We start from the raw sequence: 25,408 nt of genomic DNA, 5'->3' as shown, positions 1-25,408 counted from the left end.
ACAGAATGGTAATGGCGAACCAACCAGACATTGTGGTGGTGGATAAAGAGCAGAGGAAAGCCGTAGTGGTGGATGTGGCAATACCAAGCGATGGCAACATCAGGAAAAAGGAACATGAGAAACTAGAGAAATACCAAGGGCTCAGAGAAGAACTGGAGAAGGCTTGGAAGGTGAAGGCCACAGTGGTGCCTGTGGTGATCGGAGCACTAGGGGCTGTGACCCCCAAACTGGAGGAGTGGCTACGACAGATCCCTGGAAAAACATCCGAAATCTCAGTCCAGAAAAGTGCAGTCCTAGGAACAGCAAGGATACTGCGCAGAACCCTCAAGCTCCCTGGCCTCTGGTAGAGGACCCGAGCTTGGAAAGGGGATGAGACCACCCGCGGAGGGTGAGAATAGAGTGTGTGTATATATATATATAACAAGGTCTAACAAGGTCTGCGTCAGGTGCTGGGGAACCAGAGCACCTTGGCGAGAAGTGGGCTACTGGAACAAGAAAGAAATGGCTGAGATGCGAGAACAAGGCTCTGTTGGAATGCTACTACTCAAGTAACCCTAGTCAGAGGGGCTACATGCAAAGAATGTGCGGTGAATGGGAACGGAGAAGTCCACATTCAAGGCTGACGGCGAAGCAACTAGTAGCTCAGTGTTCCAACATCCACAAACGGCAACTGCTATCACAACTTGAGATTGACGAGATACAACACAAATGCTACGGCAAGGGGGAGCCAGGACGCCAGGTCAGAGGGGAGGTTTCACCATCTCCCCAACCGGAAATTGGGTACGAAGCCCCAATAAGCACAGATACGCTGAGCGAGGCAGCGACTGACCTGAAAGATAAGATCATGGCGAGATTGAACAGGCAACCCCGAACCCCACTACAACGGCTAAGTGAAGTACCATCAGAAAGTCTCATGGAAGATGTGAATGCAGCATTGAGAGCGATCCCTACCACAACAATCACAGAAACCAATGAGCTGATATATGCTTCAAAATCAGTGATCCTAGAGGTGCTTGGCTATAAGAGCAACCATGGGAGCCATGAGAAACAATACCCACCATGGAAACGAAGGTTGGAGGCAAAAATCAAGGCAGCTCGGAGGGAAGTGAGCCAAATGACAGAGGCCCAGAGAGGTGCAATGAAAAGACCGATGCCCAAGAGGTACAGCCAGATGCCCGTACCTGAAGCACTCAAAACTGCCAAGCAAAGGCTACAAGCCTTGGCCAGCCGCCTAAAGAGGTACACCAGAGACAACGAAGCCAGACGAATAAACCGGCTGTTCGCAACACAACCTGCGAAAGTGTACTCTCAATGGCAGGTTAATAACAGCAGAGCAGACCCACCAAGGCTGGAAACTGAACAGTACTGGAAAGGGATATGGGAGAGGGAGGCATCACACAACAACGATGCACAGTGGCTGGTGGATCTGAGGGAAGATCACAGCAACCTCCCTGAACAGATTCCAGTGACTATCACAGTGGCAGACATCCAACAAAGAGTCTCAGGTATGAAAAACTGGACAGCACCTGGCCCTGACTGCCCTACTGGCTAAAGAAGCTCACTGCAATCCATGAGCGCCTGGCAGCACAAATGAACCAGCTGCTAAGGGATGGGACTCACCCTGAATGGCTAACCAAAGGGCGAACGATCCTGATAATGAAGGGTCCCTCAAAGGGTACAGTCCCATCCAACTACCGGCCAATAACCTGTCTCTCCACAACATGGAAGCTCATGTCAGGCATCATCGCAGCTAAGATAAGTGGGCACATGAGTCAATACATGAGCAAAGCACAGAAGGGCATTGGTAAGGATACCAGAGGAGCCAAACACCAGCTCCTGGTAGACAGAACAGTCGCCCAAGACTGCAGAGTGCGACACACCAACCTGTGCACAGCCTGGATCGACTACAAGAAAGCCTATGATTCAATGCCACACACATAGATCAATGCATGCTTGGAGCTGTACAACATCAACAGAACTCTAAGGGCTTTCATTGCAAACTTGATGAGGTTTTGGAAAACCACCCTGGAAGCCAATGGGAAGCCATTTGCCCAAGTATCCATCAAATGTGGCATATACCAAGGAGATGCACTGTCCCCACTGCTGTTCTGCATAGGTCTGAACCCCCTTAGCCAAATAATAAACAAGACTGGCTATGGATACCGACTCCGGAACGGGGCCACCATAAGTCACCTCCTCTACATGGATGACATCCAGCTGTACGCCAAGAGTGAGCGAGACAAATACCTCCAACGAGTAAGGCAAGTCCTAAGAAGCCAGCTCAATGGCAAGAACAAATCCCAGGCAATAAACAGCTACGCCCTGCCAGTGATCAGATACCCTGCGGGAATAATAAGGTGGCCAAAGGAAGAGATACAGACCACAGATGTTAAGACACGAAAGCTCCTCACCATGAATGGAGGGTTCCACCCCAAATCCAGCACCCTGAGACTGTACGCTAGCCTCAAGGAAGGAGGCCGAGGACTAGTGAGCGTGAGAGCCACTATCCGGGATGAAACATGCAAGATCCATAAGTACATCAAGGAGAAGGCCCCGACAGATGACGTGCTGAGTGAATGTCTCAGGCAGTGGAGAACAGAGGATGAGATGCTGGAAGAGGGACCATCATGGGAGGACAAGCCCTTACACGGGATGTACCACCGGAACATAACTGAAGTGGCTGATCTCAACAAATCCTACCAATGGCTTGAAAGGGCTGGGCTGAAGGACAGCACAGAGGCACTCATCCTGGCCGCACAGGAGCAGGCCCTGAGCACCAGAGCCATAGAGGCCCAGATCTACCACACCAGACAAGACCCAAGGTGTAGACTGTGCAAAGAGGCCCCTGAGACGGTCCAGCACATAACTGCAGGGTGTAAGATGCTGGCAGGGAAAGCATACATGGAACGCCATAACCAATTGGCTGGCATAGTATACAGGAACATCTGCGCGGAGTATGGACTGGAAACCCCAAGGTCAAAGTGGGAAACACCTCCCAAGGTGGTAGACAACGAGCGAGCCAAGATCCTGTGGGACTTCCAGATCCAGACTGACAGAATGGTAATGGCGAACCAACCAGACATTGTGGTGGTGGATAAAGAGCAGAGCAAAGCCGTAGTGGTGGATGTGGCAATACCAAGCAATGGCAACATCAGGAAAAAGGAACATGAGAAACTAGAGAAATACCAAGGGCTCAGAGAAAAACTGGAGAAGGCTTGGAAGGTGAAGGGTGGTGCCTGTGTTGATCGGAGCACTGGGGGCTGTGACCCCCAAACTGGAGGAGTGGCTACAACAGATCCCTGGAAAAACATCCGACATCTCAGTCCAGAAAAGTGCAGCGCTAGGAACAGCAAGGATACTGCGCAGAACCCTCAAGCTCCCTGGCCTCTGGTAGAGGACCCGAGCTTGGAAAGTGGATGAGACCACCCGCGGAGGGTGAGAATAGAGTGTGTATATGGCTGGAGCACAACACAATGTTCTATGTCTGACAATGGTGTGCTTACATATATTCCCATAATTGGTCCATACAACACAGAGCATCTTATCACCTTTCTAGAAACTCTCTACAGAGATCTCATCCCTGAAGAAGAGAGGGGGTCAGAGTGGAGATCACCTGTCAAAGTATGGGATAGTTTAGGACAATGTGAGTTTTCATCACTCCAACATCATCAGGCATCAGGATGGAAAGTTTTTGATCACCAGCCACATAAACAAATGACCCTCCTGGCTGCCATTGTTCAGTCTCTTGGTGTAAAAAAAAGTGTAACTTACATTTTACAGTAATTGTCATCCAAACTGTAGCTATAGTTTACATCAAAACGTCCCTCCAAAGTACACAGTTATATTGACAACATGACTAAGTAATTTGACTGTTTTGTTCGTAGACAATGACATGATATTCTGACGCCACTGACACGTTCAATGGCATAAAAACTTAGTTTTGAGAGATGAACTAAAGATTTTGAGCAAGTTACAGGCTTTTGCGAGAAATCCACAGTGCTTTGCTGTTTGTACAAATTGTTTTGAGAAATGCACACACCTATTTGCAAACTTCAACTCTGATCTGAGAATTGTACTAAAGCGACTGACAAAAACTGTAAACACAAATACTTCTATATTATCAACTACTTCCCTTTACATAGAAGAAGCCATTGGTAGAAGTCACAGATGACTTTCAGTGCAGCTACCTACAGTAAGTCTTGAGAATGGTTCTAACCAGGTCACGTGAAAACACCTGCGTGGGTGAATGTTGAGCTCGTAGGTGCTGGAAATAGAAACACATGAGCCATATGTTGCTGACGGTGGGCACAGAGGGACAGAGAGGGACTTTTCTCGTATTCCACTCTCACATTCTGATTGCTATGAAATAATGAGGCGTTGACTCAGTGGAGCTTGTTGTGGCTTTTAGTCATTATTATTCTTATTAAGATTTTGCATCATAGGGGCCTTTTAAAAAACTGTGGTGTAATTCATTGCTGATCCCGTCCACGTGTTGCACCAGTCATTTTGTCCAAACCCGTGTGGGATTTCATATTTTGTCTCCATAAATATTTTTTTCTGGCCTTGTCTGCGAGGCTCGTCAGAGATTCTGCTGAAGAGCTGACAAATGAAGTTTCATCAGCGCTGGCAGCCCAGTCAGATTTCTCTGCAGTCTGACACTCTCTGGCTATTGCATAAATCATTCTCACCTTCATTAGAGGTGGTAAACATTGGCAAGGTGCTAATTAAAAGAGCATCACTACAGCAACAAACCGGGCTCACGTTCGCTTCGAGCTGACATCTCGCTCACTCGTGACCAAATACTACATCAGCTAATTATTTTCAGCTGCTCCATATTTTTGAACAGAGTTGCTGCCAGAGGACGGTTTCGGCCGCTCCGGGTCCCTGACGCTGGAAACCTGCCTCGTCTTTCATCGCTTATGTCTGACCTGTTCATCTTAGCGCTGAAGTCCTGGCTTCCTGATCCATCACGGTTCACGGTAAAGGCCATCTCTGCCCTCTGGCACTGCTCTTTCATCTGCGTTTTCCCCTTCTCATCCCCCCCCTTTCTATCATGCTCCACCTTGCTTTCATCTCGGCTCTGATCCAAACCCCTCCCTCAAGGTTGGAAGGAGTCAGACCTGGAGTAGTGAGGAGATGGTCGAGTGGGTTGGAACAGATAATGATGCTCTTATGGTGGACTGACTTTTTTAGTTGAAGTGCATTTTTGGCCATTAATAAGAAAAACAATTGTTTTGTTTAACACACTTTGAGTTGTCTGTGTTATGCAGCTTTCAGGAGACTTGAAGTTGGATGATGTCATCTACAAGAGACCCGGAGGCTGGAGGCCACGCGTACTGTATGTATCTGAGCAGAAGCATTTAAAAGATGACTTCTTATGAAAAAGTGTTGACGAAGGAAGAGCTATCTGAGTCTTAAAAGTCAAACACGTGCCACTGAAACCAAACTAAATCCAACATGTTTTGGATTTCATACCAACAGAGATGTTGTTTAGATATTTACCATTGCCCAGTGTATGACTTCCTCCTTTCACATGTTCCCTTTTTTCACCACAGGCTCTGAGCGATGGACAAAACCTTCGGCCAAATCCAGAACTACGACTGAGAAACCGCCAATATTGCTCTCACAAGGCCTGATTTCCTCACTGACGCTGTATCTAACAGATGTTCCTGCACATCGATCAGCTGCTCTGCCGACCTGTTGAACGGTGGGACAGCGCCTCTTTGTTGCGCCGGGAGGGAAATGGGATGTGACGTACCTGAACTATCCGACGGTGCCAAACGTGACGCAAAGTGAGTTTCAGGCCAATGTGGGTCATGGAAAGAGCAAATGTGCAGCAAGTGTGCATCAGTGTTTGTGTGTGTGAGCGTGTGTGAGTGTGTGAGGGCCATCTGTCCTGACAAGATTACTGGAGTCAGACAAGAAGTCCAACTAGACCAGATTAGAGTAGGAATATAGGGCAGAAGAAAGAGAGCGAACGGGGAAAGCAGAAAGTGGGGAGGAAAGAGCAGTGAGTGCAGTTGAGATGATGGGACATTTTGCCTTTTGTGTGAGACAACAGATCGCAGTGATAATTTCATCGTTCATTTGAAGTAACCGGACCTCAGCTTCACGTTAACGTTCGACTGCAGCCGCTTCGGACGTTTGTTCCCTCGTAAATGCGGTTATTATGCAGGTGGGATCGCGCGTTGACGGCACCCAGGAGAGAAGCGCTTTGACGGAAAGCTCGATGCGTCGTCGCCATGGCAACTGGGTCCCACTTGCTCCTGCCTTCATCCCGTCTACGCCGCGTTGAGTGGCAGCCGGTTTGATGCGAGTCGCTGCGAGAGAGAGCCTCCCACCTTCCGTACGTACGCGTGCCCTTCCCTCAACAAATACCAAGTAAACAAGGCGCGCTCGTAATTATTATTCCTTCTTATTTACGACTCTGTCCGTTCACACTTCCACTCTCCTGCACTCCACTGGATTACTGTCATTCACTCACTTCACCACACACTGAATGTATATAATAATAAAAGCGCCGACATCCAGTTTTTTTCCCCCCTCCACACGAATGACAAGCTGGCGAAGAGTTTCCCAAGCTGTTGCCTTGGCAACCCTTAAGAATATTCCTCAGTGGCCATGACAACCGATGATGCACATCCGGTATGGTTGGCGGATTTTTATTTAGACGCCTGCAGGGGGCTGGTGCACGTGTTCTGGCATTTGCGCTCTTATCGATATGGATTTGTATGTAAATGCGTGCGTGTGTGTGTGTGTGTGTGTGTGTGTGTGTGTGTGTGTGTGTGTGTGTGTGTGTGTGTGTGTGTGGTGTGTGTGTGTGTGTGTGTGTGTGTGTGTGTTAGTAGTGGTGCTCTCTAAGCCTGTGAACACACTTGTGTTATGAGTATGACGCACTTGTAGGAGGAATTTATTTAGCATGTTAGTGATGAACATACTGCAGCTCCAACATGTCTTCTCTCTCTTCGTCAGAGAATTATTGACACACCTGTTAATAGCTTAGATAGCTCTTTATAGCTGTTATGAAGTATGTGCCACATTTTAAATGTGCCCAATTGACAGGAATGTTCCATCGTTCAACCAGCCTCTCACACTCAACACTTAAACCAACATGGCTCTTTTGCGTTCTTTAAATATGTGTTCATCACACGGCAGCAGGATTGATACGTGTGTCTGCACACTCACACACTTAGCTCAGAGGAAACGTCATTAAATATTCAATCCGTCCTCTGGGAGAAAATTTAATTCGATTGTGCAATGATGACAATGCAGAGATTTCTTTTGTAATATTAGAGTTGCCTGAATTTGCCACTATTTAGGTAAAATCTGTGCTGATGAGCAAGAGGCTGCGGGAATGAATATGCTGCGGAGCAGAGGATCAATGACGGTGGGGTCAAATCTGTGCATACTGAGTGGACTGTAGGCTACTGGACCCTCTTCTAGGTAACCCTTCACACTGATGTTTGGACCCTGGGACAAGGACTCCAGCGTATCTGGGTGATGGGTGCGCCGCCACTGGCTGAAGTGAAAGGAAACCGCTGCTTTCAAGCAAATCTATAAACGTGACACTATGTTCCGTTAATAGCTGCAACAGGGCTCGGCTGTTGATGCCGCTACACTACGTGGCGTAAAAATCCATGCAGTCCATTAGTGATGTATGTGGAGGTCAGCGACAGCGAACGCCGCTCTGTGCGGAGAATAAAGCCACCCCAGAGACCCCCACGCCGTATCAGCTATAGGACGCGTGAGCGCTGGAGGAAGCGGAAGGCCGCGGGGCTGACGGATGGGAGCTGACAGCGAGGATGTCGCCCTTTTCAGCGACACCTGAGCGTGTGTGTGAGCGTGCGAGAAGACCACATGTCACATCTACAGGGCTTGTCAGTACACATATCACTGAATAACAGGCTACAGGCGGTGTTTACTGGGAGCCGAGGTAAAGACGTGGCTCCCGAGGATGACTTCAAACTCCCTGCTTTTTGGGGTTTTTTTTTGTTTTTTTGTTTGTTTTTCTCCGTGCTGAAGCTCCCACACCCACATCCTCGCCCTCCACCCACAGCCCTGCCTCCCCGTGATGCTGAGAGGCCCTGACAGCCATATAAATAATCTATAAGTTGAGACGCACACTGCCACGCGCATTTCCACCCGAACTTCCTCTCGGCGACCTTAAATCAAGTGTCAGATTCAACCGCGGCGACATGATTCCACATGCGCAACTCCTGCTTTTATCCAGTCTGTTAATAACTTATGATGGATGATGGAGAAAGAGACAACTCTCAATAGTTCCTTGATGGTAATGAGAGTGTTCTAAACAGTAGAAGCTCCAAGTAATAATCTGTGGCATTTTCTTAAATACCTTCTCTTTCGTAATTTTAAAATGTGATTGATGGAAGACACCTCGTTGATTTTTGTAGGAGATTTCTTTCCTTGAGTATGAATATATCATGACTTTATCTCAGTCATTCTCATGTGGAGACGGATGCTATACCATTTACGCACAATTCAAACCAGGACTTATTTACAGAGAACGTCTCCAACCTTTGCTGCCACCTTTGCTTTGCATTCGTGAAATAATTGTGAGTGTAATTGAGCTGGTGATTCAATCCTAATGTTTTCCTCTTTTCAGCCACTCGCTGAAAGCGTGAGGTGAGGCGTGTGAAGTGACTGTCGGGTCTCTTCTGCGAGAGGTGCAGGAGTCTGGCTGCTTACAGTAATTATGGCGCTTAGACAGGCAGCGACGCTGCACGTTTTTCAGCGTGGAGAATGCAATGTAGGAACGAGGCCAAGCGCAGAGATGCGGGTGTGGAAGTAGAAAGCAGGAAAAAGAAGGTGATCAAAGGAGGACGTGTCGTATATTTAAAAAAACACAACAACAACAACAGAGGAACGGGTGAGAGGTGAAATGGCGATGAGGAAAGAAGTAGACTACGAGACGAGGAGAGATGGAGTAGCTCTCCGCTTGAGCAAGCGATGCCCCGTTGCCATGGCAGCACCGTCTCTCTGGTCTCCGTGGGAACGGCTGAATCCTGTTGCAGCTCGACTTTGCCCCTGGGTGAGAGAGAGAGAGAGAGACAGAGAGAGAGAGAGAGAGAGAGAGAGAGAGAGAGAGAGAGAAAAAGAGAGAGAGAGAGAGAGAGAGAGAGAGAGAGAGAGAGAGAGAGAGAGAGAGAGAGAGAGAGAGAGAGGCAAAACAGAATAGAAAAACAGTAGCAGAACGGCGAGTTTAGCCCGGAGCGTTTGGGCTGACCTGGAAAATGTTGGGCGTGGGCTACATCGCTTTGGCTCCCTCTCTTTTATTCCCTCCCTGCATCGTTCTGTCTCACCTTATCAACAGACTGTACATGTGGGCCGGTCAAGGGTGAGGGGAGCGACAGCCAAAGTTGCAGTCCCTGGTGTGTGTTGCTACATCGCTGCACATCCACGGGAGCTCACACACTTTTCAGGGATTTAAACCTATTCACCGGTGACACACACACACACACACACACACACACACACACACACACACACACACACACACACACACACACACACTCCTACTCCACACAAGCCCACGCCGGCCTGCTTGTTTGTCTGTTTGTGTGTTCGTTCGTTCCTGACCTGGCTCCAGCCCCATTCACGGAGCATAAGAAGCCCTATTAGCGGGCCAACTAGCCAAGAAGACAGATGATCCCTTCTGACAGAGGTCCTATTGTTACATTTAGAAGCAAACAATGCAGCCCTGTTTCTGCACCACAGTAGTCGATTCTCCCCCGCTTTAAGCCGCTGGTCACTACTCTATCAGCGGCGGCCACAGGGAGCCGGAGGCCCATCACTGGCTATATTGTACATGTAGGACAGGGTTGGTTTATCGGGATGTTGTTGGTTGGTGACATGTTCAAAGCATTGCACTTTATCACTTATTAACCACTGCATGTTAATTACTTTATGATCAGGGAGCAGCTGTGTTTACTCTGAGTCTAGTGTATGAAATTTAAAAAATATATCATTTGGTTCATTTAAACATAAACACTGATTAAGCTAATTCCTGCACTGGCCTCTCAGCTCCTGTTTACCGTTATTTGATGAATCAGTGCCAGCTTCAAGTGTCAAACTGTTGCTTTTTTAAGCATATTCAATCCTGACAGGCAGAAAAACAGAAGGTGACGAGAAACTTTAGACTTTAGCTTTACTTACTCCAAAGGGAAGATAAAACACATTACACCAAAAGTTCACTCCCATTTTCAGATCGGAGGGTGTGTGTGAGTGTGTGTGAATGTGCGTCCGTCCCCTGTCTTACACCTGTGTGAGGGCTGATCTTATCTCCCAGTAATCTGAGACTGTGCTGCCTGTGTGACGTCAGGGTTTTAATACAGTTCAGATAAACAGCAGCCGCCTGCTAATAGATTACCCAATTCTTTCATGTCAAGTCAAATCCCACAACATCCCACAACGCACACAACACAATGCATGAGCTCTGTCTGCGTTTGCTTTCCTCTGCCACCAGTCTGTCTGTCAGACTGGGGTAGGACGCCAACTGGGACATTACTGGTCTGTCCATCACATTCATTTTCATCATAAGCTATAATTATAATAATGACATGGTTGTGGAACTATTCTGACTTTTATTAACTAATAAATTTTATATTACCACCCAAACCAGCTTGAGATTCACTCCCTGGTTTCTGATAAAGACGTGTCGTGACTCAGACCATAAACTAAATTTAAAGTAAATAAATCAAAGGTCTCCCCTCTGCTGTTTGTTCTGAAATGAGGGTGGAGCTTTTTTAGTGGCTTTGGGCTTCATAGGTCACCACACATTACGAGAGGCTGTAGAGGTTGTAGTTTATCAAAGGTAGAAATCAATGGATGCTCTGGATTCTTTGTAGAAATCCAACCATTTCCACACGTGACACACTACATGTTTTCACGTCACCTGCTGTTCCATCCCTCCTCCCCGTCGGCCTTCCACTCCCTCTCTGTCTCCCTGGTTTACTTGCTGTTGGCCTTGCTTTCTTCAATCCTCACACACACACACACACACACACACACACACACACACACACACACACACACACACACACACACACACACACACACACACACACACACACACACACACACACACACACAGGAACTAGAAATGACTCCGTCCTCCATTTTCAGAGTCGGAATCTGAATGTTTAATCATTCCCGGCTCTTTGCTGGGAAGATGCATGAATTTTTCACATTGTGGATAAGGAGAGGAGATGGGGAAGTCTGAGTAAAAGCAGGACAACCCACAAAAACATGACATGACTGAACAGGAGCTACACTAAGGTTTTCTTTTCATTGTATTAGTAGAATTTTCCAGTTTCCATTTTCTGAAAGGAGACAGAGCTTTTATGTTCAGTGTGACATTGCCGTGAGCCACGTGCTCCATCAGATCTGTAGACTTCAGCTGTCAGCATCAAAACAGCTGCCGCTAAATTTCTCCAGCACTTAGATGCAATGTGTCTTCATTCGTGCCCTAGTGTAAAAATGCACACGTGCAAATATGCACATTTCCACTTCCTGCTCCTTTACTTTCAGGCTCCTTTTCACCACCACTGGCCTTCACCAGATAAACGCAGCCAGGCACAAAATACTCATCGCTACCTCTCCACATTAAAACCTGGAAGGTTGGGTATTCGCACAGTATCCTGACCCCTATGATGAAGTTATAAGCTGTTCTAAATTAACTGAAGAGTATCTACAGCTGTGAACTACCGCTGATGCTTGTCTCTGGAAATTATCATCACACTTACAGGAACTACCTGGATAATGATGCTCTTCACTCATCCTCCTCCCTCCTATGACATACTTTGTCCGTCTCTCCTGTTAACAACCACAGAGACAGACAGGCTATTGCCAGTTCATTTGGCTGCATCTCATCCGCTCTAACCTTTACCATCTCTCTCCCTCCCTCTCTCTCTCTCTCTCTCTCCCTCCCCCTCCCTCCCTCTCTCTCTCTCTCTCTCTCTCCCTCTCTCTCTCTCCTCTAATCTCAGTGGGAAGCCCTGGAATTATCTGCCTGTTTCAATCGAGTCCAGCCAGATTCGTCCTCTTCTGTGGTCAGTGACCGGCAAATCACACACACACACACACACACACACACACACACACACACACACACACACACACACACACACACACACACACACACACAATCCCAGTCTTGCCTGGGGTTCACAGATCAGGGGATGGACACAACTGTGTGACACGTCTCTTTCTCACACCCTTCTAGTACTAATGAAGGCAAAAAATTAGATTTTAATCCCGAGCGTGTATGGTCGTACATGCGTCTGCTCTCGGGCGCCTACTTGCATACAAGTGTGTGTTTATGCATGCGTCTGAGACCACAGCCTGGTGGAGATCAATTAAATGATAGGCATGCTGGGAGTCGATCTTTCCAGAGGCCTCTGCGCTTCACAAACAGTTTGGCACATAGTAACAGAAACACGAATCCCTGTAATTCATCCCAATACCTTTAAAGTCACATATAGTCAAAAAACCAAGGACTGTGGTCTGTGGTGTGAAAGGCCATGACTTACACAAACGCATGGAAGCCGCTCATTCCATTTCAAGCCCACTGAACACACAGTTCTCATCCTCCCATACAGACTGCTTCTTAAATACGTTTCCCAGTCCCAGTTAACCCTGATGTCACCGGTGTCGTCCGATGGCCTCCTATGTTTTGTCTCACATCACAGACGTGTCCTCAGCAGAATGGAGCAGGGTGAGGGGGAAGAAGCCGGCGGGGCCCCGTGCAGTGAATTAGCCACGCTCCCAGAGTATTTTATTATCCGCCCTGTGTACAATAGGACGCGCTGCTTACTTATCATGTGTATTTGCCCAGATGAGGAAGTAATAGCTGTGTCAACAGCACCGTTGCCATGGAGACAGAGGGGTTTCCATAGCCATGCTCGCCTTCCCAGTGACCCACTTTGCGCCCGCCGTTGTGGCAGTGAAGCCCTCCAAGAGCTCTCAGCGCCGCCACTCTGCCTTTTACCTAGCCATTGAATTCAGCTGATTAATGTATGATTTGAATAAGAGCGGTGCGTGTGTGTGCGTGTGTGTGCGCGTGTGTGCGCGCGTGCGTGTCTATCACGCCGCTCGACTCGCCGCGTCGAGCCGAGGAGCTCAGCGGGGAAAACAAGGACATTTGGGCAGCAGCTCTGCTCGGTCGAGTGCATCCGAGCCTCTTCTGCTTGACTGAAAGAAGAACATGAATTTAGACCTTTGTTGATGATGAAGTCAGTGAAAGACACAACTTATTTACAGTCTTTGTCCTCGTTCAGTGAAGGTAAAGTGTTAATGGCATGGAAATAAAATCATTAAAATGGCCTAATGCTAAATTTGACTGTCCTGTACTACTACAATCATGCTTTAGCTTCTCAGTGTCTTCCATTTCCACTCCTGTCACACTAAGTGTTACTTAATGACACGTTATTGGCATCTTGAGTAGCTGTCATTTTTCTCCTCTAAGACCTCTACTCTGTGTTTCTGACAGCGTTATTTCAGCGTCTACTGCATGAAAGTAATTTTTTTTTACCTTCTGTGACATTTTTATGAATTGAAGCTGCCCAAACAGCAGGACACCGATGCTGGCGCTCAAATCACAGCCTTCATCAGGCTCAAACGCGTCGGGTTTTGTGGAGTTGGGAGAATTTCCCCGTGTGCAGAGAACGGAGCGCAGCGAGGGCGTGTTTGGAGCGAGGGCAGGTTCTGTCGCGCGCTCGTTCAGTGGACGAGCCCGCAGAAACCTGCACTTTGTCCCCGTTGCTTCGTTTTCCTAGGCCGGTGGACGCAAGCACATTTGGTCCTGTGGTTTCTTCGCACAAACAAGCAGACTGCTGACTTCCAGCCACATGCTTGTCAGGACTGCTTCTTAAACAACATATAAACAGTGTCATTCACACCTTATGGCAGCGAGCGCTCATTACCTTAACACATTGAGTTCCTGCGGCTGAAAATCTGGTTAAAGCCATAAGCTGTGGATCGACTTGGGAGAGCTGCCGCTGGGAGAGATTGACCTTTGACCTTTGGAGGCTTCAGATGTTTGTCTTGTGCGACGTCACTTCCTGTTCATGTTTCTTCTAATCATGTCAATCAGTTACACCTGCCGCATATCTAGAACAGAAGGACTCACTTCTCACACACTCAACGTCGGTTGGTTCATTGTCTGTTGGTCGGTTTGTACTTTGGTTTCCCCTGTAAATTTCAAATTTGTTTTGTTTGTAAGTCACTTTGCTTCTGCATGTGCAGTGACTTTCTGCATTAAGTTACTTTGTGCTTGTGAGCTTAGCTTTCAAGTATCAGACTGTCTTTGTCTGCCTCGGCCTTAGCATCCATTTTGTTTGTTAGCTCGGTGAGTTAGCGAGTTAGGTGACCAGCACATGTTAAGTTGATTTGTCCTTTGATGAAATTCCATTGTAGGTCCTTAGAGTGTTCTATTACATTAGAAAACCAAGACATATTGCAGGAATAAACTAGAAAGCTAAAGGCCCTTTAGAAAGCTAAACTTCCTGTTTTTTATCTGTAAATATTGAATTTCAATGACGCTGCATATTTAGAGTACGACAGCTGCATGTTTGTAGAGCGATATTCAGTAGATTCATTGATTAAAACGTTTGGCTTTAAGATCTAGTGTTATGGGTTTTATACATTTAAAGTTTAAAACCTGTGACTTTGAGCTGAAGGAATGTGTTTTTATGCGACGTCACACCAGGTGGTTTTAGTTTCCTTTCGGTATTTGAGGTGAATTCTTAGCATTTTTTCCCAGCTGTTGTCAGTTTCATCAGGAGCGACCAGTGGCTGCTATAAAAAACCAAACCCACTGGTGTGTCACACCCCGTCTCCCCTGGCTGTGCTTGTGCGGTAGCGCTGTGGCTGCAGGTTTTGGCAGCAGGAACCACTGGACAGACACTGTTTTTGTTTGTTTTCATACCATCTCCCTAAGCTTTTCTTTTTTTGTTTTTCTGCACAGGCTCCGGAGGAAGTCGTGGGTAGAGGGAAAACAACACAATTTCAGCTTTTTGCTCGTCGAAAATCAAATATCTTTGCAGTCGGGAGCAGATGTGTGTTTTGTGCAGCTGTGACCCGCATTGAAATGGGATCACAGTTAGATGGTGACTGAAGACACTCAGATGCTGCTCTTCCGTGCCTGTCAGCTATGCTGAATGGCTGTTAATGCTGTAATTGCAGAGTGTGTCTGATAGCGGTGACATTTACTCACAGCCAGCCGTGCCCTTTAATGCTCTCCTTTCTCCTGTGTGCGGCTGGCACGGCATCATATCATATGGAGGCTCGATCCTCCTTCTTCTTCATCTTAATGGTTATCGTACCTAAAACATCTCTCTAATGGTCTGTAGCCCTGAGAAGGCGAGAAATGAGTGAAACGCTAGAGGACACACACTCCTGAGGCGTCTTTCCTCTCACAGATGGTTGGTGGGACCTCTGGCTATGTGTTGCCACAGGGTTCTTCCATTGTTTCTCTGCCTGCTTCCTCCACATTACCCTTGGATCCCGCTCTAGAAATCACAATTTATCACATTTATCCAGACACGCATAATTATTATTATTATTGTATGGGTCATATACTGTCCTTAACACTATAGTGTGCACACAGCTTCTACACACATCACAAATAACCTGCATGCATTAGTTTCATTTGTGTACCAGTACATCCAGTGCGCTGCTACTGGGTGGACAACATTCGATTTGAAATTCCAGTAGCATGTGCTCCACAACAGCTCAGTGCCACATAATTACCACGTTGGGGGCTTTTGCGTGTCACACCTCCCCGCGCTCCCTCCCGATGTTTCCTGTTTGCCTCTCTGCAAATTAGTGTCACTATGGGCAAATGTACCAAAAATAAAAATAAAGTTTTAGTATTCTGTCATAATTTTCCCTGGAGCAAATCTCATTTTAATGACTCAGCGGGAAACTTTCAAAAAGTGAAACAAGGTTGGTCTAATTATCTGTCGGTGAAATGTACACATTAGTCAAAAGCGAAAAAGAAGCCTGTTTGTTCTTCTGGTTTAGGGACGTGTCTCCCCTAATGTAATCAATGTTTAGCTGACACATGCTACCGCAGTGTCAGGAACCTACTTAGCTGCTACACCATGTATAGTAATAAAACCCAGTAAGTATGTGGAAAATGAAAACAAGGAGGTTTCTCCTTTCGCTGTTTGTTTTGAAGCTTCTTCCTTGTGACCCACTGGTGGAATCTGGCCTTCGGGCCCTCGCCGTGCTACAGTAAAGCCTCTGCAACAACCTTAAGAGTAAAAGCAAAGCGCAGACAAAACAGGTGACAACTTCAGATCAAATGAGGGACAAAGGCCGGCGCTGATGAAACTTATCCAACAACTTCTCCAATGGAGACCGAACTAATCAGGCTCGGTGTCGGTGCAGGTTGTTTTCCCTTGGAGCCTCCAGCGCGACCTAGAAAAATTCAGCTGGGATGGCAACTTTCAAGAAATCTAGAAATCTTAGGGGTGTTTATCCTGCATTTGGCAGCGCTGGAGGTGCCAATCCTCCTGCGCGCTGATCCCTGATCCTCGCTCTAACGCTCGGCGTGCTCTCCCAAAGCTGCTGAGTGGAAATGTGAAACAATGGGCGCTTTCTGGGCTGTGGCACCGGTCAGGCAGAGAGGGCCACAAACAAGTAAAGAGGATCATACAGTAAGTGGTGGGATGTGCCACACAGCGTTCATACAGACACGGGTCCCATCACTCGCTGTGCATCATGCACGAGGGCAGGTCTTAAACCCGCATTCCTCGACTCCCTGCACGCAACCCATGCGCTTTTATTTAATTAACTTCATTTAACCTCATTTAATCAACCCACCCAGCTCCATGACTGGCTTTTGTTCTCCTCCATTCATAAAATAACATTTCACCTCTCTTTGCCCCCCCCTCTCTTTTGTTTGCCTCTTTAGCTAATTCCATACATTCCATCCTCGCAATGCGCCCAAAACAACACAAAGTTGTGTTTCTCTGTGAGGTTTGTGGACCCCGGCCAGTTGGACGTAAACGCAGCACACCCTGAACATTCCACAGGACGGACGAGGCCTGGGAAGATGGGGAGATCAGCTAGAAATTCATGTCTCCTTCTTTAAACTCAACTTGGAGGATTTGTTAGTGAATTTTATTGGACAAATAGAGTTTGCTGCAGCTTAGAGTCTTGCAAATTGATCTCTCTCTCTCTCTCTCTCTCTCTTTCACACTCTCTCTCTCTCTCTACCTTGTCTGAATTTCCTCAGCCTTGACTTACACTCGCGGAGTCTCTTCCCTCCGGCTTTGAAAAACACATTCCACTTTAACGTAGCAGCCGCTCGCAAGGTCATTTGTCACTCGATAATGACAAAGCGAACCCAAAGGCATTCTACTGTCAAGCGTGCGCGCGTGAGCGTGCACGTGAAGGAAGTCTGGGAGGTGAGGAGAGTGGCGGCGTCCTTGGGAGCTCATAGACTTGTTTGAAGTTTGAAGATCAAGATAGTCCTATCGCTATCTGTGTGTGTGTGTGTGTGTGTGTGTGTGTGTGTGTGTGTGTGTGTGTGTGTGTGTGTGTGTGTGTGTGTGTGTGTGATTGGAACGGAAGGAAATGCTGGTATGTTAAAGAAAAAGTAATGCACACACACATTTTTGACATATTGTGATGAAAAAAATGAGATATTCATCTCCTTTTCTCTTATTTATTCCTCCCATGAATGCATATCCAGAACTTACAGACTCGGAATAAGTATGTCCTCTGGTCACAAACGTGTCGCGCGTCACATTCACTAGTCGGGCTTATCCTGGATAAAATCAAGCTGTCGTGTTGTTTTATCAGTCTTTCGGTGCAGATCAACGTGCCGTTTCTTGACAACTTACGTAAAAACGCTGAGGAGAGAGATGCATCTATTTAGAGCCCAGCGCTCCAGCCTTAAAAGTCCGTTCCTCTGGGCCGCCCGCGTTGCAAAGCCGTGTGTGAATTTGTGTAGGTGGGTGTTTGTGTATGATTTCGACGGGGCCTGTGAAAACAGTCATGTACCAATATGCGGCGTGTTGATGCAAACATTGCTCGGCGCGTATGAGCTCGTGTGGTGATCCCTGCCGGACCTATTGCTGGTTAGAGGCCGGCACACGGAGCTGGGCCCTGACTGACAGATTACAGCAGAGCAGCACCGGCGTCACACGGCCTGCCTCGCTCTATGGGGACTTACTGGTCTATACTGGTTGGGTCCGGCCTCCATGGACCTGGTCTTTCTGGATGTGCTGGTCTCTGGTTCCAGTCTAGCATCCTCCATCCTCATGTCCGCAATGGGTTTTAGACGAGGCCCCTGTTCTTGACAATAACATTTCAGGGTGAGCGTTACGGCATTAACACTTGTGGTGATATACTACAAATAGCACTGTCACATCTGACAACTGAGAGGCAGCACGAAAAGCCATCATTTAAAGATAAGGGCAGGTTTGTAAACAACACGAACACAGCGCGGAATTCATCTTCATGCTTATTTTTTAAACTTCGTTATCCTGCTGCTCACTATTCTAAGTCTCCTCGATCTTGTCTGGTCGGATCTGCTGTGTAATACAGGCAAATCATATGAATCGCTCTGTATCATCGTTAGAAAACCACCACAATGCAGTAATGCCTGTATTATCGTGCAGGGCAGCTTGTCTAGAGGACATGAATACACATGGCAGGTTTTGCTGAGATTTCTATGATGTATATATATATATATATATATATATATATATATATATATATATATATATATATATATATATATATATATATCTATATATATATATATATATATATATATATAAATACATAAAACTGTGAAAAGTTGCAGTAAGTTATTGATGGAATGCTAATAGAATGGAGGCCCTCCACATTTCTGTCTTTAATGCTTGATGGTCAGAAAGCAACCTCAAATGTCCCCTTTTCAGAAATCCAGCTTTTTATTCTTTTGTGGGTTCGCAGAGATGTTTCTTCCACAACAGGGACACAGGTCAGCGTTGAAACGGAGCAACACTTTGTCTCACTGTCTCACCGTTCCTGTAAAAACCGCAGCCTCTCACCCTAATCCCGCGTAAGAGTTACGGCAAAGCAGCTGCAGGAGCAGGAGCGAGTGGAGAAGATCTGTAAACTCAGTTGCACTCCAGAGATCGGTTGTAACAATGGGAATGTAGGAGTTTAAAAAAAAAAACGCTCCAAACGATAACGACTCCCACGCTACGCACAGGCAAACCAATGTGAAAAACGCCGATGACGATGGCAGAGATGCTCCATGCCGCTCTCCACAGTCAGCTGTTGCGTTGCCAGCGAGTGGAAGGAGTCAGGAGGCGCACGGGATTTTGACGTGTCTGTTTTACAGTTGCAAAAATGGCCGAGTCGATCAAACCCAGATTCTATTCAAACAGTGTCAGACGTTTGGAGCTCGAAATCTGGAGTGTCTGTTTGTTATAAATGCATGTGTTAATGGGTCCTGATTTAGTAAAACATTTGAGAAAGGGTCAATTCAAGATACATTCTATCCTATTAGCTACTAGCTCCTCTTAGAGTTTCATCTCATCTTGTTCATCATTGCTTTATGATGGAATGAGAAATAGATTGACATTGTTCATTAGGGTTCTAATCTTTGATTTAATGGGTGTGATAAATAAGTGTTGTTTTTTAAAGCATTTGTGTTATTTTTATGTCAGTGCATGTAAGTGAGTCTCTTCGTGTATTGGTGTCTGTGAAACAGTAAAAGCAGCTGACATTTCACTCTCATCCTATGATACATGAGTGTGCAGACATGCATGGAAACAGACACACAGACACACATACACACACATTTCACACAGTCAATAAAAAAAAGGAAGAGCTGTCTGAATGTACACCGAACCCCGCTGAGAGTTTCATTTCTTAGATACGTGAGCGCCATTCGAAGCGCTGCATCCACACAGGCTCACATCCGCCTGGATACGTGAGTGCCATGTCGAATTCATGACGGTTGTCATGGTGCCCACATAGCAACGGGCTATACATGTATCGGCTGCTGCCTCCGGTCGGCTCCGCGGTCGTCGGGGGGGGGGGGATAAGGGAAGGGATGGGATGGGAATGCATGGGAGAGGGGGGATTAGAAGTGCAATAGAGGAGTGGGAGGTCGAGAGGAACGAGGGATGGAAAATTGGGGGGGCGTGCATGCCAATTTGTTAGAGAGGAATAAAAATCCAAAGGATGGGGGGGGGTCGAGGGGGGGGGGGGGGGTCAGCTGGTCGGTTGGTAAACTGGAGGATGAAGAGGTGGTGCAGCGACAGAGGAGGAGAGCAGCTCTGAAAAGGAATGTTGGCTCATGGAGACACGAGTATTAGACATCACTGTGCCCGTGTTTCCTACACACACACAGCGGTGGATGCTATTGTGCTCAGATGCAAGAAGCCCTGATTGAATCAACAGCACGCGTTTCCTTGCCAAAAAAGCCCCTCTCATACATCTCATCCAGCAGCTGCACGTTTCAACTTATTACATTCCTTTTTTTTTTTTTACATTTTGATTTTAAGGATGAAAGAAGTGGGCATTTGTAGCTGAGCGGCGTTGCAGCGAGGAGGAGACCGGCACATTCTGCTAATTCCTTCTCCTCGGTGGGCCGTGTGAGCGTGTGCAGAGCAGTTCATGGGTAATTGATGCGTCGAGTCTTATTTTGGGAGCCGGAGCAAACGACGGCTTTATGCATCACATGGTAGAAGAAGAAGAAAAAAAAAAAAACGCCGCACACACGTGAAGTCGCTCTCACACTGAGACGCAGGCACACATACATGAATATTTCAGATGGCTGGAAAACGTGCGAACCGAACGCAGGACCGAGCCACCCCCCAGCCCCCCCCCCCCCCCCCCCCCCCCCCCCCCCCCCCCCCCCCCCCCCCCCCCCCACCACACACACACACACACACACACACACACACCCCTACACCCCCACCACCACCCCGAAGCCTGTACGCGGCGCGGGCCATAAATGATGGAGCCGAGAGGAGAGGCCAACGGTGAAAGTGAGCGGAGACGGAGGGGCTCTGACAGACTGGAAATTCATCAAGCAGAATGGCGGGAGAGGGTGGGAGAAAATACAGACATCAAGGAGAAGCGACAGCTCTGGCAGCTCCCTTCCCTGAGAGTAGTGGGGGAAATGACGGAGCCTGATTTACACTCTGCTGCCTCACCAGTGAAGAAACGCAGCCCCCCCCCCTTCTACTAGTCAACTGAACTGTTAAATGGTAACAGCTGATGTACTGAGCATTTATTTTTGGAACGGTTTCAATTGAACGCGTCCGTCCATTGTACCGTGATTTAAGCGCTCCCTCGTGAACGAGCGGCCAGCGACGTTCACCTCGTGTGGAAAAGAGGAACCGTCCCCTCCCGCCGTCTGCACGGACGCTGAACCTGAGGGTCTCTGCTCCGCGATGAAGGTTTTACAGCAGATCGTTTTTAAAGTAACATGTTCCAGACGTCCGTATTTAACATGAGTGTCCGTGTTGCGATTTATGGGCACACCTTGTTGCAGTAAGCGCCTCTGAGTCCTTTTGTTATTCAAATACAACCACTAAACTGAGGTTAAAGCCATTTACGCACGGCGCAGGTGCAGGCGGTCGCCATCGCTCTTTAACTGGGGTTAAAACTGACTCGAAGAGGAAAAAAAAACATACACGACTAAGGTTGTGAGCAGACGCCGGGTTCGACTGAAATAGCATCACGCGCGTCACGCGGGAGACGCACAAAGTGACATGTTCTCTCCGCGTTGTGTTCAGCGGCGGATCGGTTGCGTAATGTGAATTATCATCACGGTGCACCTGGCAATGAGCGGGAACCTGCGCGTTCCACTGTGATGGAGCCACGATGGGGCTGTGACAGCTTAACAGCAGGGGGCCTGTGGGCCCGTCCCGCCATGCAGTGGCCTGTCAGCAGAAGCTACCTGACAACTGGGTCATGGGCTGTCCGACCACGCAGGACCAACAGGAAGGGCGTGCGGTTGGTGTCACGGGTCCAGATACGCGTGGACCGGTTTCCCGAAAGCCTGTTCCTTTAAGTGTCGAGAGAGCGCTTTTATCCGAAGAGGAGTGAGCGCGCAGGCCCACGCGCGTGTGGGCGTTCATGATGCAAGCTCGTGAAAGCGTGTGGTCGTATGGGGCGCAGCGGCGAAGAGCGAGCAGGCTGGCTGCTAAATCACAAGCGGGTCGCGTGACCCGGACGATTTCCGTTTCCGTGGACAACGGATGTACATGTGCGCGCGCTGCGTCGCTCTCTGGAAGGTCAGTGGGGCTTCCTGTGGGATGCACGGCCGGCGGAGGAGGGGGTCAAAGGTCAAGAGGAAGTGGGAGGTCGCCAAGGAGCACCCCGCGCATACGCAGCTAGGCTGTTCTGATTTCCACACAGTGGCTGTAGTGACCCACTCCATCCGACAGACACACACACACACACACACACACACACACACACACACACACACACACACACACACACACACACACACACACACACGTGCGGAGGGCCACACCTCATTCCCAGTCGCATCCGTGTTAATCTCTCGCTTCATTTGCACTCATTGGGAGATAACGACATCATTAGCGCACATTAACGTGTCTCTGTTATCATTCTCTCAGTGTCCCAGAGTCCCTGTGCATGTGCGTAGCGTAAAGAGAGAGAGAGAGAGAGAGAGAGCGCTGTGAATAGGGGATGAGGTGTAAATCTGAGGTGTGTGTGTGCGTTTGTGAGCCAACACATCCATTTACACATCAGCCCTGGTTTTCCACTGCAAAAAGTATTCATTAATTTGACTTATTATCAGGATGTGCATCATCATCTTCGTACTGTAGCTAATACAAGAAAGTGGGAGGCGCCCGACGTACAATTTGAGCTATAATGGAATTTTTCCCTCCTGCATGTTTGCATTAGTGATTTAGCTGGGCTCAGCCTGATCATTCTGGCCGTTGACATGGTCCAGGTGCCAGAGGAAGAAACTGGGAAAAGACACACATTTTGCGACGGCACCGCTTGGAGAAGTGGACATTATTCATAGCTCACACCAGTTATACTAAAATGGAAATAGGACTAGGGCGGAAATGGAACTGTCCGAATAATGGATTTATCGCATATGTAATAAAATAAATTCATGTGTGCGTGTCGGGTGAAACATTAAAAGTTAACCTAAGTGAACCTTCACCTCTTTCTCTGTTTCCAACACGAGTTTCAGTGGGTGGTAACATTTCCAAAAATGGCTGGATCCTCACTGTTTCGTTCAAGGTCACTCGGGAAGATACACGGCTCAGACGCTCTCTCTGGACCATCATGGTTCCAAAAACAAGCTGATGAAGGTCACATTCGGAATTATCCTCCTGCTCCAAGCTATTTTCTCAGTCTGTCCGTGTGTATTTACAGAGGGATCCTGTCACGGCCCGACCGTTCCCGGTGTCGGGACCCTCGTCCTCTCCTGCATCTTCAGCGCCCACAAATCGGATCCACCTGGGAATTCTGGGCCCGTGAGGAGGACGTCGGCTACATGTTGTCTTTTGTATGGCGAGATTCCCACCAGAGGGAAAGCCACCTATGTCAACACACACACACACAGTCACAGGCATCTGCACCTGAGGAGAGTCAATAAATAGAGAGGAAGGGGTTAAAATGTCACGAGTTCAAACAGTTTGTAAATGAAAGACACATGATACGGTTCAGCACCTACCCACCTCATCAGGAAAGTATAATTAAAGGTTGACTACAGGCCAAATTAATAGTTTTATCAGCGTATGACACCACACAGGACTCAAACGGGCATGATTCACTTCTAGCATGCAGTGATTTGCCAAAGCACAGATTTTCCTTCCACTCAGAAGAAAATGACTAACGGTGCTCCACTCCAGCGAGGCTGCAGAAAGTAGGACTCTGATTATTCCCTCTGCCTCCCGAATCCTCTCCCTCTCTGTGACCGCTCCCCTCAAAGGCTCCGTCTGGGTCTCTGGCGCCCATCGCGGACCCACGGGGGTCTATGTGTTCGCGCTAGATCCGCCTCTCCCTGCTTGACCTCCCTCGTCCACGCCCGCCTTCCCGAGCCTTAATCCCGATCAAGCGTGTCTAGACCTCTCATTACCAGCACATAATCAGAGAAGCGGGGAAAAGGCGATGGGGCCGTGGGGATCGTAGGCACGAGGCGGTGGGAGGAGAGGAGAGGATGCGGAGAAAGTGACCCTGACAGTGACCTGCGCATTCATTCTGCTGACAGACTGTACAGACGGTCAATACGCAGCACGGATGAGGGCTGGAGGGGAGGCAGGGGAGGTGGTGGAGACCAGATGTAAACAGGGGATTAATGGGTCAGAGTATCCTCAACAACATGTATGTTGAAAGTCTCCAAAATGGAGCCAAGGTCGAGGTTCAAATGTGAAGTCAGTGATGAAATGATCAAATAGGATGGACACACTGATAGAAAATTAAAACATGCAAATAGCATTGATGTGACTGGATTTGCCAGCATCAGATCCATCCCATTACCTCACATCAGTCTGCTAAGCCACGGCTCCAGTCAAGCAGCTGAGTGCGACATGCTGAGATTACGGAGCATGAGTAGATGTGATGAAGGGCTGAACGCATCAGCTAATGGCACGGCGAGCGTCACGGGCCCGGCCACGAGTGGGAGCGGCCTCGCGGAGCCGTGAGACGACACGGAGGACGCAGAGTTTGGGTGAACGCGTGAACGCGTGAATGCGAGGCTTCGACCTGGACGCGTGCGGTGGTGTGACACCTCACACAACGCAGAGCATGAAGACTCAGCTGAGACACACACACACACACACACACACACACCCCACACACACAATCAAAATGAATGCCGTGAGTCTGCACCTGCATGTGCCCCCACCCCCCTCCTGCTAACAACACTGTGCATGCCCTATAAATACACAGGAAGCCGTGCTAGTACGACTAGAAGGCTGTGTCACTATGTTTCTGAAACATTCATGTGCCGATGCATTTGGCCTCATCCTTGACTCTCGCCCGCTCCCTCTCTCTCTCTCTCTCCCTTCTTCTTCTTCTTTCGCTCTGTTTCCACCCCCTCGCGCTCTTGTCCTTCGCCTTGCTTCTTCTTCCCTAATCTCACCGCCTCCTCCTGAACTCGCGCGTATTTTCCTCGTGGCCTCTCCTGCCTCCTGCTAATTACATCTGCGTTCGTCCTTTCAATTCCGCGTGCAACACGTTCTGCCGGCTCCTGCAGCACTCGAGTGCTTTTCTGCACATTCCCGGCCTGATTTACATACAGGGGAGGCTTAACAGCGGCGCTCTAATTGGCCGTGTGGTCTGTATTTACTGTGCTAATTGCTGTCTGTGAGAGTGTCCATACAAGGATAGAGTGAGATGTCCTAAATGTCTTAGCCTCACCTTTGGCTTTAAATGAGCA

At 48.1% G+C, this 25,408-nt stretch overlaps 1 protein-coding gene across 3 annotated transcripts; it reads left to right on the top strand.

The window, feature by feature from the left end:
- The first annotated feature begins 452 nt into the window (after positions 1 to 452).
- On the top strand, positions 453 to 25,031 carry LOC129604854 (uncharacterized). 3 transcript variants are annotated; one of them, XM_055512966.1, is made up of 4 exons: positions 453 to 5,338; positions 5,556 to 5,792; positions 12,006 to 12,068; positions 23,401 to 25,031. In XM_055512966.1, exon 1 carries the CDS (start codon positions 2,005 to 2,007, stop codon positions 3,418 to 3,420), a length of 1,416 nt encoding a protein of 471 aa, XP_055368941.1. In that variant the 5' UTR covers positions 453 to 2,004; the 3' UTR covers positions 3,421 to 5,338; positions 5,556 to 5,792; positions 12,006 to 12,068; positions 23,401 to 25,031. The 3 variants fall into 3 exon arrangements, with proteins under 3 accessions (XP_055368941.1, XP_055368942.1, XP_055368940.1); XM_055512967.1 differs by adding an exon at positions 6,176 to 6,346 and having other exon boundaries at positions 453 to 5,792; XM_055512965.1 differs by having other exon boundaries at positions 453 to 5,792.
- The last annotated feature ends 377 nt before the right edge of the window (positions 25,032 to 25,408 follow it).

Source organism: Betta splendens, chromosome 11, assembly GCF_900634795.4.
Source record: "Betta splendens chromosome 11, fBetSpl5.4, whole genome shotgun sequence".
In the NCBI taxonomy this organism is placed as follows: Eukaryota; Metazoa; Chordata; class Actinopteri; order Anabantiformes; family Osphronemidae; genus Betta; species Betta splendens.
The sequence above is the reverse complement of the archived record's forward strand: the minus strand, read 5'-3'. Positions and strand labels throughout refer to the sequence as shown.

Coding starts and splice junctions, on each gene's coding strand:
- LOC129604854 (XM_055512966.1), top strand. CDS start 2,005: ATGAGGTTTTGGAAAACCACCCTGGAAGCCAATGGGAAGCCATTTGCC.